We start from the raw sequence: 19921 nt of genomic DNA, 5'->3' as shown, positions 1-19921 counted from the left end.
GTGCAGCCAGATGGAATACTGGCTTTTGTGACCAATATCAACAACAACAGCTAACTGACTAGAAAGAGGGAGAAAAAAAGAGACTGTATGAGATAGACAGAGAGAAGAGAGTGAGGGAAAGCAACCCAGTGGATCTGTTAGCTGGCAGTAACAGCTTCAACCAATCATGAGAAAATAAAACATAAGAGAAATATACAAACCCATCTCTATTTTAACAATACAAAGAGTGATGAACAGTGTGTGTGTGTATAAAAATCATATTTATATAACAGTGCAGCTAGTTAGGATTTCTATTTGTATTTTGTCATTTCTAGATTTTGTCATTTTTATTTTCAATCTTATCATTTTTACACCCATTTTCCCATGCTTGCATGGATTGGCTAGGTCTTAGTCTCACCTCCTGTTGCAGTACCTCATCATCTGCTACACACAATAACAGAGGAAATTACCTTTTTTTGTGGTTTTTGTTGGGGTTTTTTTCTGATATGGCTTTTTTTACAGCTGCATGCTCTTCCTAGGACCAACCATTTCACTGCATGAACTGAGTATAACTTATCATGCTACACTGGCGCTAGAAAGGTTTTCTGTGGCAGAACTAAAGTGTTAGCTGCTTAGTTGTTATTCACAGTTACTGCTCTCCTAGTAGGGTTGGGTTGCCTGCATTGCAACTTGTTTAGTCCCCATTTCTTTTATTTATTTCAGTCATTGGACTGTGACCATGCTGGGGTACCATCTTCAAGGTTCTTTTAGTCAATCACATCAACTCTAGTATATATTTTTAAGCCTAGTGTTTATTCAATTAAATTCTATTTGGTGAACACCTAAGTTATGGGACATAAGCAGAGGTACAGGTATACACACACACACACACACAATCTTAATAATTGTATTGACAATGAGGTACAGGGATGGCTCCACCACTTTTAACAACCCGTGTTGGTTTGTTTACATCCCCATAACTTAGGAGTTCAGCAAAAGAGTGTGGCAGAAGAAGTACCAGGCTTAAAAAAAAAATAAACACCAGGGTTGATTCTTCAAGGCAGTTCCACACACACATATATAGATATCTGCACACATGCATGTATATACTACATACATGTATATGCATATATATATATGCATGCATATACTCATGCATACACATACATATATGTTTTATAGGACAATTTATGAACAATACCATTGTTGTTTACAGGTTTCCCATGAACCAATTATTGGTTCACTACATTTCTGATGATAAGAATGACAAGGGAGTGTCTAACTTGATTCAAGAAACTTCATTAGTAAAGCACTGGCTTTCCGGGTTTTCTTTCCAATGCTTGTATCTTAATGGTAAATCAGCTAGTTGGCTGATTTAACATAACCAGTCTGCATAAGCCAGAGCCCCTCCTTTCCAGTGTTGGCATTTGAAAAATAACTGATTAGTTATTTTGATCAGTACAGACAAAGCTAGCTTGCTTTCCATCTTCTTAATAATGGATTTTTAAATCCAAAACAAGGTAAAAAAAAAAAAAAAAGTCAGTGTTCTTGTTTTGCTCTCTGTTAACTCATTCTTCCCAAACTTGCATTGCAGTGGCTTTCTGGAAAAACACACACACACTTAGATAAAAGGCTTCTACTTAGTGTCCATCTACTAGATGCCACCGATAAGGTATTGGTCAACCCAAGATTATATTAGTAGAGACTTGCCCAAAGTACTCTGCAGTCAGATCAAACTCAAAACCATGTGTTTGTAAAGTAAATACCTTAACCATACAGCATACTTGCACTCATAACTGCTAGGTCATTTTGCCAGTGTAAATCATCTCACTGTTATTAATTATACCAGTGAACAGGGAGAACACAGACATGGCAAATATGAAAATCAAATCCCTATGGAGAGAAAGCTTTACACCTGTCAACAGTATATGCATGCAGACACACACACATACACACACACACATGAAACTATAAAATGTTACTCACATACTCAACTGTGAATCTACTGCATCTTAAAGCAGAAACTGCTGTAAGCTAATGAAGCTCATAAAATAATCATTCATTCCTTTGTCATCTTTTTCTTATTACCACTCTGTACTTGACTAATGCTTCATTTTGAACCATGTCTACACTGAGTTATACACTAGGTCATTAGTCTCAGAATGAATGAATGAATGCATGCATGCAACTGTGGCTATATGGTCAAGAAGCTTTCTTCCAACTATGCAGTTTTGGGTCAGTTCCATTGCACAACCTCAGGCAAGTGTCAGGCTGACCTAAGCCCTGAAAATTGATTTTGTAGGCAGATGTTCTTCCTGTATTCAACCCTTTTAGTTAATTCTTATGACATGCAATAATGATGATGGTGATGATGATGATGATGATGATGATAATGGCCATCAGGGCCCATACATACAATACAAAATGCACCATACAAAAGAGTTGCAAAACCAAGGAATAGACATATGTATAATAAATTGTAGGGTGGGGAGATAACACAATATGTTATGCAAAGTTAAAAATTTGACACACAAAACAAATACAAAAGTAAGAAGTTAACACCTAAATAGTGTAATGGCATCCTATGGCTAATTACCTCCCATTCTGATCACTTTCAATAAAGTGGGTGCCTCAAAATTACTCTTGAGCGTTTTTGGCTAGAGTTGAACTGAAGAGCCCCACATCCGCAAGGCTGTAATCTTTCAACTGTTGATAGACCACTCACTTGGTCTTCAACAACTATTTATTATCTTGTAATCATCTCCATTTCCTCATCAATCAAAATGGTTTTTAATTGGTTTTCTTTTACAGACAGTATCAAAATCAAATAATAGGGGTACTTAAAAGTAAGGCTTCATGTGAGAGTGGGTACTCCTTCATGAATGAACATCCATCCTTTTGCTTGCCCCTAGTCATGGATCACATTCTCTTTTTCTTACTGCCTCCAACAACTTCCCACCCTTTTGCTTTTTTGTTGCATCTACCTCCCCATCATTCCAAGATGATATTACTGCTGCACACAGCCTCTGGTCAGTCCTGTGCTGGAGGGGAGACCTTGGCTTCTCAGTTGTCAGCCTTTGTACGTGTAGCACTGAGGATGAGGCAATTTCATTTCATTCCATTCTGGCTATACTTAGAGCTATGACTGGAAACAATGGTAACAATAGTCATATTTTTCACCTCAAAGCCTACTGTTATTGATGCTACATGAAATGCTCTCATTTTTGCTCCTTTTGTATCCCACATGTAGCAACTGAACCTTCTGCCCTGCACCTCCAATCTGATTTACCTTTGCTCCACTCACTAAAAGGGATACAGTTCTGGGATAGCTTTCTGATTTATTTGGCTCATTAGTTACAATCATTCCAGTGTTTATCATATATACATACTATTGTGCAAAAGTCACAAGGAAGCCATGGTTCAATGTCAGTGCCAATATCCCTGGCTCTTCATATTTTGGATCCCCATATTCTGAGATCCATGCACTATACAAGTAACTCCTTTTGATTCACATTTGCAAAAGATGGAATATTGTTATTGTTGTTATCAACACTGCTTATCCCTTACCTACTCAATGTTACCAACACTATTTTTCTTGTGTCTTCTATTGAACAACTGCAAGTGTTTAGATTGAAGTTCCATGTCCTTTGAGATTTTCATAATTGCTTTTGAAATGCTTTTTTTATATTTTTTTCAATTAAAAATAATTTGAGGATATGCTTGCTTATATTATTAAGGTTGTTGCTGCCACCACTGTGGTGAGAACCTCTTGCTCTTTAACTTGAGGTGCATCTTGCAATGTATGTAAATACTGCAAAAGGCCATTTGCCAAAATTATAAAAAAGTTAAAAACATCAAAGACAAAACCCTCCTCCATACCAAACAACTTGAAAGCACTTGGCTAGCAAAAGTGGAACAAAAAAATCCTTTTTCATAAGGTAATCTGGTCAAAAGTTACACTTTTGTGGAGCTCCAACACAGATGTCTGCTCCCCTCAACATAGTGATAATAATAGTAATAATAATAATAATAATAATAATAATAATAATAATAATAATAATAATAACAATTTTTCTAGCACTGAACTGAAAATCCAGGTCGGAACATGCATGTACTATTTCTTGGAATCAGCTTTGGTCAGCAGACCAACAACAAAAAGGATGATAATAAAGGCAACTTGAAAATCAGAATAATCAAGACTAAAAACTGATCAAAGATTAAAGGTCAAGCAGAAATAAAGAAAATATTGAGTTGCAGCAAAAAAAAAAAAAAAAAATCAATTGATAATTTTTTTTGATAACGTTTTCTTTTGGGAAAATGGGATGGGAGAGAGACTGACGGCAGGATTAATATTTTATTGAAATTCTTTTTTTGTTGAAAAACATAATACAACAGGTTAAAAACAGTTAGAAAGATGGTTTTAGTACTTAGCTAATACTGACTGATGAACTTATTTGTTTCTAAATCATGCAGCAGCAGTAGCAGTAACAACAGCAGCAGTTGTAGTAATAATAATAATAATAATAATAATAATAATAATAATAATAATAATAATAATAATAATAATAATGATAATAATAATAATAGTTGAAGGAGGCGCTATACAGATAAGGAGGAGGGTAGCAAGCATCTACACCCACATAGAAAGAGATGTATTACGAGACCATTCTTTGTAGAATGCAGAAGGAACTTACCGGTTTTGTGCACACAGGTTTTCTTTCCATTTTATTCTGTTAGTAGAGAGAATTGGAGTCACAAATCAGATGTCAGTAGTTGGTGCCTACTGAGAAGTCTAAGAGTCTAAGTATAGCTTCAACAAGGTAAAGAAGGAATTAATAGCTCATGGTAAAACATGATAGAGGAACCAAGTCATTTTAGAACTGTTAAGACGGTAGAAGTTAAGACTTCCTATTGAAATAGAAGCCAAGACAGTACTGTTACAAGTTGCTCAGACAAGACAATCAGTGAGAGCAATTTGAACAAGAGTACGATATTTCAAATAAAAGAAGAGAAAATAAATAAAAAGAAGAAAAGAATGAGACAATCATGTAATCCCTTGCAATGTAAACAGTCTTTAAAAAGAAAAAAAGGATTTGGAAATTCTTATATTCCAGGTAAGTGCAGTGGATATAGAGGTGCAGAAGTTGTCACAACAATATACAAGTAGAACAAATCAAAGCATTTTAACAGATTGACTTCTCACAGGATAAGAGATGGAAAATTATGACAACCACATAGCTTACATGCAGGTTTCATGATCTAATTTAATGCTGAGCAGAGAGAAAAAGAAAGTTTCTTTTGTTTGTTTGTTAAAATTTAATTAAAACAGAAGTTTTAAAGTCTCATATAAAATTATACATTTGAAAGAATGTAATCTGAAACTACATGAAAGAAGAGATTAGTTATGATTATTAAAAATAAGCTCTGTTGAAATATGGAAGTAATAGGATTCTAGGCAATAACATAATTGATGTGTAGCAATTGTTGTGGTAAGCAAAATGGTTGTTATTGACTGTTACCATTATTTATATTACAACCACTGACTCTGGCCTCAATGCAAGGCATAAAACTGTGTGGTTGTCTCAGTTTGTCCAAGCTGACAACAGTCTCCATTTTTTTCTTTATGGTTGAAAAATAAAGTAAGTGGTAGGAAAGGCATATCCAACTGTAAAACCAACAATCCTACACATACGTGAATGGGACATTAAATGAGAGAAAGAGAGAGAAGAGGGCAGACAGGCAATGAACAAGTGACTGAATTTCCTAGCATTATGAAGCCACAGTCACCTCACCTCTTCAGTAACAAAAAAAAAAAAATGTTTGTTGGTTTCATCTCAGTTCTATATCTCATAGTTCAAATACATTCATGGATATAGACATTGTTCCTTATTTTTATAATCGTTGTGTCTGAGGAAGAAATATATTGTGCGTAGACCCAGAGGCTCGGGTGGGAAGAGGAGCATAAGAAAACTTTCATTAATAGAAGTGGAAGACAGGCTGGAGTAATAAGTTATATGCAAAAGACAGACTAACTAGTTTAAAGGATTTCATTCATGAGTATAGAGAATTGTGTCATCTGAACATGAATAAATGGTGTCAGAGGTGATAAATGTTGAGGAGACAACAGTTCCTTAGATGATGGAGACAAAACCAATATAGTACAGATAATGAAGTTTTTTTTTTTAAAACAAGTTATTAGTTTTTTGTGTAATCAACAGAAAGAAGATTTTTCAAAGGTTTTTCTCATACATTTTGTGCAACAGCTTTAGTTTATTCTCTCTAGAGAAGAGTTTGGAATGTCAAATTCAATTACTGTGAGAAGTAGAAAGTCTAATGTCTTGGCTCTTGCTTTCCAACATAGTAATTGGATTTAGCTAGCCTTCCATAAACTCTCCCTTTGATTTATCACTGCTGACACACACTCCGATCAATTTTATTTGGTTCTGGACTTCACCCTATTCTCTCTATAGTTACAGATTATTTCTGTAAAGATGACCAATGGATCTGGCTTAGTTGTCCACAATATTATCATCTCTTGTGATAATAGCAGTATGGTAGTTTTCAACTGATCTTATGCATAGATGGGATTTACTTCATTGCTTGTGATGTTGCCTCTGCACAATAAAGGAAAAATCTACATGATCACCTGACTTGCTAAAATTAGCTGCTAAATTTCCTTCAAATGACAACCTACTATTTTAAAAATTAATAAAAGATGTGATGGTCACAACTGGAACATCCTTAAAGTTGACCTGGAAATAAAGAACAAGTGTGGTAGTTGGAGAAGCTAAAAAAGTATTTTACAGAGAGATAAAGAATATTGCAACATGATTCCAAGATTCTAAATAGCTACCTGCAAAAACACAGTTACTGTAAAACTTCATAGGAGAAGTCAATAACTACCCACAAAAATGCAGACATTGCAACACTTCAGGACAGAAAGCAATTCTGAGGTAGATCATTTGACGGTAGCTGCTAGGATGTCACCTGATCTTTGCAGTTTAGGCGATCTCATAACCCTAATTACTTCAATCTAGCTCACAAAAATACCATGCCTGCCTTGCAGTTGAGAGATTGCCGTTAAGAAAATCAGTATATTATATGAATTCAAATATTCAAAATAACTAAATTAACCATTCAGTGGATATTAAGGAGAGATGAAAACACAAAGTTATGCCTACATCTAAGAAGCTTGTTCACAAGCACGTTCCCAGGATTCAATGTCACTACATGGCATGTTAAGAAAGTATTTCCTACTATTGTAGACTCAGGTTGATTAATGCTTCATGAGCAGGATTCTATAGATGGAAACAATCCAGAACCCTTGTGTGTGTGTGTGTGTGTCTGGGTAAAATGGTACATCATATTTTGTCACTTTGCATCAAAATGCAAGTTAGCCATTCAATAAAAAGAGATTGATAAAATAAGTACCACAGTAACCAGAAGATAGAAATATTTTATCGATTAAAACCCTTGAAGTTGGTTTCCCTGCATGGACACAGTCCACTGAATGAAACCAGTAAAATATATATATAGAAAAATAAAAATGCAAAGGCATTACAAAAAATATACAGTAATATTTTTATAAGATAGTACAATATTTTTATAACACGGTTCAATATTTTCATAGCACAACATACTGCAACATCTCAATATTTCATTTGTTGTATTCCCTAAAATGACCATCTCTGCTATCAAGAACTTTTAAGAGACTTTATTTCTCTATAACAGTGTGTTAATGAAAGCCACATAGCTACTTTATCATTTCAGAAAGAAGATTTTTCAGTTGTAATGAAAATGCTTCCTTCTCATTCGCTCTTTCTATAGCATATAACAGTTAGGTGATATTGTAAGCAATAACACTAAAGAATTCCATCATTAGACCAAACCGAATGTTGAAACTGTTACTTTGCATGAGACAGCCTACTTATGGTTGGTAGAGGGTGTCTTCTTAAAATAAGAATCAGAAGGAATGTATGTAGGGGGAGGGGCAGGGATACAAATGTAGTTTCAGATACACAGTTCTTCTAAAGTGACATAAAATTCAAGTTCAACTGAATAGAATTTTTCAAGATTCTCTCTCTCTCTCTCTGTTAGTTCCCTTCTCTTTATCCCAGTCTACTCTAGCTCATCTCCCCAATCTCATTCCTGTCCTTTCTCTTGGCATCTCCCCCCCCACACACACACACACACTCACTCACTCACTCTCTCTCTCTCTCTCTCTCTCTCTCTCTCTCTCATTCTGTTTATTCCAAATTCCTTTCCATTACCATTCAGATATATTCAGTTTGTCTTTGTCAAGGACATCAATTACATAGGTCAATCATCATCAACAGCAGCTTACACTTGTTTTAAACACAATTACAGATGCACCACCATTTTGTGAATTACAGAATTTATGTAGCATTGTTCCATCATTGTGTCTTTCAAAGTCAACAATGTCTGGGGTCGCTGTTCCTCACAAAATTACTGTGGGTCATATGAGTTTACAATTTTCCTTAAAATGCAAGCAATATGAAAAATATTTTGGGGGAAATTATGATGTGTTACATTGATTTCAGAGGAAGTATGGTAGCTAACACGAATACAGTTACCATGACAAAAAGAAAATGCCTGACATTGCAGACTAACACAGTTCACTGAGGAAAACAAAAGAACAGAGAACTTTCTCTTCTCTTCCTCAATAAAAGATCTAAACCTGAAACAGTGGACATTTTTTTTTTCCTTTCCTTGTGGCAACTACATTTATTGTAATTCCTACACTTCCTTTTGGATAATTTGTTACTGATGCAGGCCATCAGGGTTTTCTTCTGATTTTAGACTTCACATTGATTTGACCTAATAGAAGTTATATATTTACCTTGTTGGTTAATTGGTTCAGAAGAACTACTGATTACATGATGGCAAGTTGAAATCATACAACAGCTGTTTTTTTTTTTTGTTAGCTTTGTTTTGCATTTGGTTGAAAGCTTTGCCTACTTTGAAGTGTCAAGCTGACATCATATTCCCTCCCTTACTTCATTGTTCAGCTTTTAGTAATGGGAAGGACAGCGTAAACAACATATTCCACCCTTACTTCACAGTTGAGTTGTGATCAGTGCAAAAGACAGTATAAATGTCACATTTCACTCCTTACTTCAGAGTTAGCAGAGGAAAAGACAATATGAACAACATAGTCCACCTGCTACTTCACAGTTCAATAGTTAATAATGGGAAAGAAAATATAAACTGTTTCACAAAATGTAAACAGCAGATTCCACCCCTACTTCACATTTGGGCTGTTAGTAGTGCAAGGGACAGTATAAACAGCAGATTCCACCTCTTACTTCACAGTTGACTTGTTAGCAGTGGAAAGGACAGTATAAACAGCAGGTTCCACCCCTACTTCAAGTTGGGTTGTTTGCAGTGGGAAAGTTAGTATCAACAGCAGATTCCACATTCTACTTCACAGTTGAGTAGATAACAGTAGGAAAAACTGTATAAACAATTAGTCCAACTAGAAGCCATACACCCATCCCTACCCACTCGCAATAACATAGTAAAATAGGTGTAAAACAGTTAGGAATAAAATATTCAACAGAATAAGAATCAGACACTAACAAAGTGACAAAGCTCTTTTGTTGGAAGTTGGACAGTAATGGGGGGGGGGGGAGCGTATGCATGAGTTTATATACAACCTCGTGTATGATTGCTTATACGTGAGCTTCATGTGTTTGTATGTGTGGATGTTTTTGTGTGTTCATATTTGCATGTGTTTACATTCATATATGTATATATGCATGTATGTGTGTTCTGTCTCCACAAACATTTGTAAGTTCATATGTGTACTTTTTTATTTTTTAATCTAAAAAGAGAAATGAAGGAGAGAGGGAGGAGAGCAGGAAGAGTGGTGAGAGAGAGACAGCAGTACTCAAGCACATTGAGTTCTATGCGTGAATTCTGTATGTGTGTGAGTGTTTTCTTGAGGACTCTCATAGAATATGTCAAGAATATATTTAAACAACAGATAATTCAAGAGAAAATGGGCTCAGATTACCAGCTCAGTGATTGGAAACAGGAACCTTGGAGTATTGGAAATTATGAACCATAAAGTTATAATGTAGTTATAATGTATTAAGGAATTATCTACATTTATATATTTGTGTTCTGTAATTTTGGTGCATTTTGGTTAATCAACAGAAATTAATAAAAAGATGTAGAAAGATATACTAAATACAATACAAAATTTATTGAAATTATTTTCACTTCAAGAGAAGGAAAACAATCACCTTGGTGGTTTGAAGAAAGGCAGCATCTGCGATAAATTCTGAATAAGAAAAGATAATCTCAAGGATTCAACATTTCTTTTGAATTGACATGCCATTAAGAAATAATGTGTGGGGGGGGGGAGTATAAGTATGTATGTATGTATACACAAATAGAGAATATTTGAAATGTTTTACATATCTTCCTCATTTCAATCATTGATTAGATGTATGGAATGTAAAGCTTACTCCATAAACTATGGAGTATGAATGCCTGGGACATGTACCAATAATTGAGGGTATTAGCAAGAACTTTTCTTCAGAGTGAATTGTGTAATATATTAGTGATTACGAGTATAAATGAAGGTCTATAATCATGAAATATTGACCAATAAACTGTTGAGTATAGCCATGAGAATGTGTGTGTGTGTGTTTATTAACTGAAGATTACTGTATCACACTAAAACTTGGGATTTTGCCACTCCATGGTACAATGAGTAATGTCACAAAGTAGTGAAACTGAGGTACAATTTGATACTCTAATCTTTGTCTTATGATAAACAAAGACATACTGCATTCAGCAAATAAGCAATCGAGTCCTCTTTTGATCTGTGAATGCTTAAATTTGTGTCTATACATATATACACATATGAATGCATGCACAGACACACATACATATATGCATACACACATATTCTTATCACTTAATCAGAGGAGGAAGAGATGTGCCCTTGACATTTTTTAGGGCTTCCATGAAAGATAGGGAGAAGAAAGTTATCTTCAGACCAGAAACCTGGTCTCAATGCTTGCAGCAAAAAGGATTCGGTTAAAGAAACTCAAGGGCCATGGGCCATATGACAATGTTAAACCAGGCAACAGATTAATGTATGTGCCTTGTATGTGTGTGTACACTGAATAAGCTGTTAAAGATAAATCTTGAAACCCTCCTAAATCAATATAATATATATCTACACACACTCACACACATACACACACATATATATATTTGTACTTGTCTGCACATTTACATATACAAAGAGCTTTGAACTTATCTTCATACATAAATTAAGCTTCAGAGAAATGTGCACAAAACATTATTCATGTGAACACTTGCAAACAGGCTTTCTTTATACAAAGGCCATGGGAGAAGGTAAGGTGATATGAGATATGGATAATCCAGTAGAAAGGGTGATGGGCTGCTGATGGCATATTGTTCAAACCTCGCTGTGACTATTTGTCTGTGCAAGACATATTGTAGTACTGGACTAAACTGACCTTGCTGAAAATAGACATTATTCTTGCTTCATATATGTGAAAACCTCACTCAGCTGTAGAAATAATTGCTGAAAGAACCTACATAACAGCAAAATTTGCACCACCATCCAACCAATTTTTAGCAAAGGAGAATATGGAATGCTATTAAAATATATTTGCATGTATGAGGGTATATATAGGCACACACACCTTATCTTTGAATGCCTTTAACAGAGTTTCATGCTTTTATAAGCATTTGAACTGGATCACTGGTTTTCTATCCAATGTGTTTTTGCTTGTGGCCTTTCCCTTGCCCTTTGGATAGCTTATAACACACATATGCATGCGTGCGCGTGCACACACACACACGAGTACGAGTACATATATATATGTAGCTAAATAAACTTATGTGAAGAGAAAAACATGAAAGTTTCATGTGAGAACTGAATGTAAATCTTTCATTAGATAGCCAAATACATTAGTTTTGTTATCTACAACCTCTTATAGTATCATTTTTTGTATATTCCTGTTCATTTGTGTATATTGTCATTAACAGTTATAGTATGTACAATAATTTTTTTCCCCATTGCAATTCTGACCCACTTGTCTCTCCACTTTTCATCACCTTTGATGTGTCCAATTCTCTAGGCATCACACTAACAACTCTTCTCAGTCTTCCCTCCCTAGAACATCAACCTTCTGGAAACTCCTCCCTGCTCATGTCTTTTCTGTAGGTATATACTTTCAACAGTTTAACTAGAATAGTAAAGGCATCCGTCTCACTGGTCTTAGAAGGGGCCTGCAATGGTCATAATCACTGCCCCTTCTTCCACATCCAGCAAGTAAAAAAAGCCTATCAGATAGATTGTACTAGTAATTCAAAGGTGCAGCCTTGTCACAGATTGTGTCATGCTGAGAATTACATGTATCTGAGGAGTGCTCTGCCACTTATACTCTAATTCAACAAGATAGTAATTCAATTGACTTTATCACACACTCTTAAAAAGGACTGCAATAACTTCCACCATAGATCTGCTTGACAGGACTGACCTGTGGCTAAACAACAACAACATTAACATCTCCAACTTTAATCCATTTTTGTCATTACAACTAAATCCATCCTGAAGTACTACCTTCTCTAACTATGAAGAATATTTTAACAAAGGCACTGCAGATATTTGTTTTGTTTTGCTTGTTTGTTTTTTTTCTTTGCTGTACACTATTCATTTTTAATTTCTTTTTCAAGAAGTAAACAGCATAATCATTCTACTGAAACTTTCAACTAATTTTTCATGCAATGCTTCTATTTCTCTGGCAAAGATCTATCATAAACATTTCTTTATCCTCCCACCCACTATTGCTAAATACAAATTTAATCCCAGACAATATGCAGATTACTACAAGTTTTAAGTGAGATTTGTTGGGGAAAGCTGGTCAATTATTTTACATATATTCTCAGGAAAGTAAAAGTTATTACCCTTGGCTCCTCAAACATAGATTCATATGTAATGCACACAAACACAACTATAATCAACCACATTCACAACACACAAAGTATGTAACACATGAAGTCCATAACACATCTCTCAAACACACAATATGTAACCCTGATACACTCAAATACATACAAAGTCTAAAATACACAGAATCTATTATACATACATACACAAACACATTCAATTAAAAAGTCAGAAGCAATTTCTATCAGGTGTTTTTATCTCAATAGGAATAGAAAAAAGTCAAATTTAACAAAGGACAAGAAAGACTTTAATGTATATCTTTATCCCAGTTAGAACAGATCCTTTCACCTCCACATTACTATTAAGACTTCAGTGATTGCTACACTCTAAATTTCACACAAGTAATGCATGGTTCTCTCTACTGACAAATTATGTGTGTGTCCGCATCAAAATGAGTTAACTACACAAATAGCATCACGGTTTTTGTAGTAGTCAGTTCATACAACAACTTATTTTAATATTCAGAATCAATAACCATAAAATCCACTGTTCCAACCAACGTTTCACAGAAATATTCTCACATAAAGTATGATAATCTTTTAGTTGAAATCCATTGCATTAAATACAAGACATTGTCACTGAAATTCCAAATGTTATTTCCATCCTAATACAAGAGCTCCTCACTATTCTTAGCTTTTTTTATGTCTGTCTTCCTATGCTGGCTGATATAGGTTAGATAAATCTGTATTACAGTATCTTTCCAGTATTTTCTAATCTTGTGTGTGTGTTGGGGGGGGGGGGGGGCATTAAACTTTTTCATCGATATATCATCTGGAAACAGCTTTTGCAGCATGAAACTTGAAGTAATAGTACAGTGGTTAACCACAAAGACATAATAGTGTAGTACTTGTACAAAAGTAACATGGTTTATTTATTTCTCTGTCTCTCCTGACTCCACATATCTATTTATCTGTCAAATCTCTCTCTCTCTTTATAATATTTTCTCGTCTTTACCACTCACAGCATAGACATGCTTTCTCCCACCATACTAAATGTTTTATTATATCATTTCTCTAATCCCCACTTTTCTGTTGTTGAACTTCCTTTCCCCAGCCCTTCTCTCTTAATTGTAGCATACTCTTTACATTTCAGTGTCAGCTCACTTGAGTACCTGTCTCACTTTCCAGTTGATTGCTAGCATATTTTATCATTTTATCTAAAAATGTCCAAGATATTACAAATGTCATAATAATTATAATTCTTGTATAATTTTATTCGCATTTTGGATGTATTATAGGAATGTAAATAAAACTTTATTTCATCAACCCTGGGTGAAAGGATGAAAGACAAAGTTGACCTCAGTAGTATTTGAACTCAGAACATAAAATACCAAAACTAAATACTGCAAGGCATTTTGTCCAATATTCTAATGAATCTACCTATCTACTACCCATAAATGGAGACAAATGCTTTAGTCTAATATTTAAGTACCTTGAAATGACAACACTTTTGTTTCATAGCACAACAGGCAAGTGGTTAAATCAGTAGACTAGTAGTTAGTAGCATCAAGTTTAAACCCTGGCATAGCTCAAGAATAATCCCCTGGAGACAACTGGTGATAATACTAATCAAAACATTGCTACAAAATATGATAAACGTCTATATTTACAAATTTAAATACCAAAGACAATGGAAATAGGACTATATTGACACAATCCTGAGAAATGGTGACTCAGGAAGGTAGACTCAGCAACGAATAAATAACATTATTTAGACAATCCTCCAAAAAAGTTCAATAAAATTGGGGAAATTTATTAATACTTTTCCAAAGAATTCTCAGAAACATTTTTTCATTACTAGGTAAAATTGTTCTATAAGCAGACTTCTGATAACAACCAGAACATAGGTGTTGTCACTACACAGTTGTTGACAGCAAGAGTTCCATAAAATGTCAGAGATTACTTTTGATACATGTCAGTAAAAATAAGATTCAGTAGTCAAAGATTTAGGTATGAAACTCAATCTCTATGTCTGTCTACTGCACCTTGTCTTAATCTGCCATTCTGGCTTTCTTGGATTTTTAGCATTGAAATTGCTTTGTGGAAATCTTATTGTTATAATTATAGGATTTCATTTCTAGAGACTCTATAGAACAGTTCTCTTAAATAAACAGACAATCATTAGAACAACATCCAAATGACAGATCAACGTCCATAAAAGTGATTCATTATTCAAACATTATACAAATGGACTTCAATGGTGACAAATCTTTCACACAGCCAAAGAAATGATGCAGAGAATTTGCTTGGAATCAATAACATTAGCAAGCAGACAGCACTAGCTAGAATTCCAGCAGGCAAGAGTTCTAAAAGGGAAAAGTTCTTCTCAGGTCTTTTACTCACTCTCATGCTTCAGGCTTTTATCATAATTTGATCATCTCATGGTTTTGTCATTTATCCACATATTCTAAATCAATCACAGTTAAGTTATTGGCAATAGAAAAAGAAAAAAAAAACCTAATACACTATTTAGCAGAACATCTCCCCTTGTTTGGAGCTGGAAATAATAACTTAATGAAAGATTCAGATTTCAGTGGAATATTTCTCATCTTGTATGTAATTACCATTGTGTGTATGTGTGTGTGTGTGTATTTTTTATAGAGCAAATTAATTTTAGGGTCCTCTTGATTAAGGTTTCTATTTGAAGTAAATAATTTAAATAAACATTGGATAATGAACACACACACACACACACACACACACACACACACACACACACACACACACACACACACACACACATATATATATATATATATATATGAAACTTTCATTATACACATAGATGTATATATATATACGAAACTTATACACATACAACAGCTTGTAGATTTAAGGAAGATTATCTTTTTTGTAATGGATTATTGATTGAAGATACTGATTTCAAATAAAAGGTAGTGGTGGTGGTGGTGGTGGTAGCAGCAGCAATAGTAGTAGTAGTAGTAGTAGTAGTAGTAGTAGTAGTAACAATAACAAAACAAAAAAATCTAATAAGTAAATGTTAATATAATCTTGAAGGAAGGTCATCAGAGAAATTACAAAGCAGAGATTGCTGTAAATCCATGTTTACTGCAGATGTTCTCTGGCATAACACGAAATTTGTGTGTATGTTTGCATGTGTGCATATATGTGTATAACAGTAACATTGATGATGCATTATTAACATTTTTTCACTCTATTCATTGTTCACAGTCAGCAGATTTTTAGACAAATATCAATTTGTTCTACTAATCATTGCTCTTTGTTATCCATAAATTCATACACACGCACAAACACATGCCACCAGCAAAACAGTTTATATACACACAAACACACATATCTTTTATCTTTTACTAGTTTCACTCACTGACTGTGGCTATGCTGGGGCACTGCCTCAAAGAATTTTTTGTCAAATGAATCAACCCAAGTATTTATCTTTTTTTTTTTTAAACCTGGTACTTATTCAATCGGTTGCTTTTGCGAACTACCAAATTACAGGGACAGTAACACACCCAAAATTGGTTGTCAAGTGGAGGTGGGAGATAAACATAGACACAAAGACAAACAAACACACACACACACACACACACAACAAACTTCTCACAGCTTCCATCTATCAAATCTACTCATACGGTTTTGGTCAGCCTAAGGCTATAATAGAAAACATGTGCCTAATATACACACACACACACACACACATACACAGAATTGGTTCATAAACAAAATCTTCTCATTAGTCAACAGTACTAATCTCTACATACTTCTAACACAAATACGTGTTGCGCATTTTGCATTTTTGCACAAAAACCACAAACTGTGTGTGTGTGTGTGTGTAGCGAAATGTTTATCAAAAAGGTTGATGGACTGCTTGGCTCCAAACAGTGTCTATGCTTACTACAAAAGTCATAAAAGGAAAACATGCATGTTTTGTCATAAATGTGAAAAACAAGAAAAAACATGAGTGTGTGTGTATCTATCTATCTATCGATATACATACATACATATATATATATATATATATATATATATATATATATATATATATATATATATAATTATATATATATATGCATATATACACACACACTCATACAAAACAAAACAATGAAGTATTTGAATTTAGAAAATTGCTTTTTTTTTCACTTTTTCACCACATCAAAATGAAAATTGATTCTCATCCTAAGAATTAATAGAGTAAATAATGTTTGATTGTAAGGCAATGAGGGGGAACAGATTTCCGGAGCAATCATTGGCATAATAGATAAGAATTGTTCTTGTTCCATGGTCAAACATTTCTCCTCCATACAAATATTCAAGCTATCTAATCAGAGAACTTTTATATAGTCATCCAACCTATGTCAAAACATCAGATAAAAACCTTCCTCAAATCACATCCTACTCTCTTAAGATAAAATTAAAACACATTGGGTAATGTACTGCCAAATATATGTTATCTGAAAAAATAAAAGGATGGTATGCACATGATTAGAACACTTTTAGTCCTAGATGCTTTATGACTGAATGCCCTGCCAAACACCAACCACCTTACAAAGTGGACTGAGTGCTTTTTACATGGCACCATAACTTGTACTTTATTTTATTCCCACCCCAACCCCCACCCCACCCCACCCCCACCTTGCCCCCAAGACATCAAAACCAAAGTTGGTTTCAGCAAGAATTGAACCCAGAATGTAGAGAGTCATAACAAATGCTGTAAGGCATTTTGTTTGATGCTCTAGCAATTCTGCCAATCTGCTGCCCTCATGGGACTAAATAATAACAACGAAGAACACATTGTATAATGAAGTGCTACATACACTAGATCTTTAGATAAAGGATAAGACATTCAGAGCTGAAACACCTTTGAATATAGGTATCTTGGATCAGGGCTGAACTGAGACTCTACAACAAAACACAAGCACACATACATACAAGTGCACATACACACATATACACATACACACACCATTTTGTCTATACAGTGTGAGTAGCATTGACATCCATAATCAAAGCTGGCCATTTTTAGCACCGAGTTATTGATCTACATGGCAAAATATTGATTGACATCACAAAAATAGCTGACGTCTCTAATAAGAAATGCATGATGTTTCCAATGAATGTGAAGATACTTGAAGACAACAATGAATTTCCTCTGTGTTTTGCCTATGAACCACGTCTTCCATGTGTCTGTATAGAGGGGAGGTTGTGTGTGTGTGGGGGGGGGGGGGTGACATGCATGTACGTGCACATGTGTGTGTGTGTGTGTGTGTGTGCTTTGGTGATGTAGAAGAACAAGGTTTTTACCTTCAGCTAACAAAGGTTTACTGGGATGATGATGATGATGACGACAGTACTAATAATGATTATGGCAATGGTAATGATAATGATGTTAGTGGTGGTGGTGGTGGTAATGACTGTTAAGGATAACTGTTGTGATGATGATGATATCTTTAGTGGCAATGGTTGCAGTCATGATGGTAATGGGATGACGGATCTAGTATTGATGATGATGAAGATGATGATGATGATGATGATGATGATTCTTAATGAGTACACAATGTTAATCTTTCATGAGGAAACAAAAAAAAAGAACAGCATGTAATTCTATTACACATTAAGAGTGAGGATGAGAGGGAGAAGAAATGAGATAGTAGAGAGAGTAAGGGAGAAAAACAAAATTTTTTAAAGTATGTCTATACACACACACACACACACACACACACACACACAAAGAAAAAGAGTGTGTGTAAATATATATATATATATATATGAAGAATCAGGCAGACATATAGATAGATAGATAGATAGATAGATAGATAGATAGATAGATTCATATAGATATATAAATAGAGGGTAAGAGAGAGAGAGAGAAGTTAAAGAATGAGAGAGATGCAAGAGTTATTAGAACTCCTCAGATGAATGAGTGATGGCTCAGTATTAAAACAGTTTGTTTCCACTAATAGGTTTCAGTTTATAGAAATAACTGAGAACAATTCTATTACAACTTCCGGTGACATTCAGATTGTACAGATCTCCCCCCACTCCTCATCATAACCAGGACATTAAAAAAAGAAAATGATGAGGGAAGCTTTAATCAATGCTGGTTTTATGTTTATGATCACTGAAGACTTATCAAAAGATATGAGAAAATGAAAACTAAAATCTGAGGAAATTAGTGACAGTCTGGTGGGGATCTGGCAAAAGAAAAAAATAAAGAAATAAAAAAAGTTATAAAAAAAAAACTAAAATTTTACAAATTTTATAAAGACGTAAACTTAAAACAGTTTCTCGACCCAGATTCTTGACAACAACCACAAATAGTGGTGATCAAATTTCAAAGATTAGCTTAAACATGGAGAATAAGAAACAAGAAGCCACATCTTTACAGAAAAATCATTTAAAGAAAAAAATTTTGTTTGCTTGTTATTGCCCCCACCCCCACCCCCACCCCACCCGACCAAAAATTAACCTTATCAATAGTCACAACCGAAATTAAAATAAAAATTCTATATTTTTCCAACAGTGTTAAATGAGGTCCTGAAGATGTATTGATGTCATGCAGACTAGTTCAATGGATTAAATTGTAGATAAAAGATCAACCTGAAGAGAACACCATATTATAGATTGAGAGTGACCAAATAGATGTGAGTTAGCCAGAAGCAACTTTTGACAATTAGTGTACAGATTACAGAATTACTTCATTGGTGAAACTTCTTTTTCTATCACTGCAAACATATGAACAAATAGAATATATATTTATATATATATATATATATATATTATATATAGGTGGAGATGCAGCTAAGTGAAGAATTTTACTTCACAATCACACAGTTCAGGGTTCAGTTCTATTGTGTGACACCTTGAGTTGGCCAATATCTTGAATTTGGCATACATAAACTGTTCATTGCATAAGAAAGGTAAAGAGGATTCTTTAATGTTGCCA

The 19921-nt window shown here is 34.4% G+C and overlaps 1 protein-coding gene across 3 annotated transcripts in view; it reads right to left on the bottom strand.

Annotated features, from left to right (window-relative positions):
• The window catches only part of LOC106874603 (protein SCAI), a 207198-nt gene that overhangs the window by 36244 nt on the left and 151033 nt on the right, over positions 1-19921 (bottom strand). Inside the window, exon 5 of one of the 3 annotated variants that reach the window (XM_014922428.3) lies at positions 4674-4709. The exons of the other annotated variants lie outside the window; for them this stretch is intronic. Within the exon in view, the coding sequence (XP_014777914.1) occupies positions 4674-4709 (36 nt within the window). The remainder of the gene's footprint in view (positions 1-4673; positions 4710-19921) is intronic. 3 annotated transcript variants of the gene reach the window in all.

Source organism: Octopus bimaculoides, chromosome 21 (assembly GCF_046866305.1).
Source record: "Octopus bimaculoides isolate indiv1 chromosome 21, ASM4686630v1, whole genome shotgun sequence".
Lineage (NCBI taxonomy): Eukaryota > Metazoa > Mollusca > Cephalopoda > Octopoda > Octopodidae > Octopus > Octopus bimaculoides.
The sequence above is the reverse complement of the archived record's forward strand: the minus strand, read 5'-3'. Positions and strand labels throughout refer to the sequence as shown.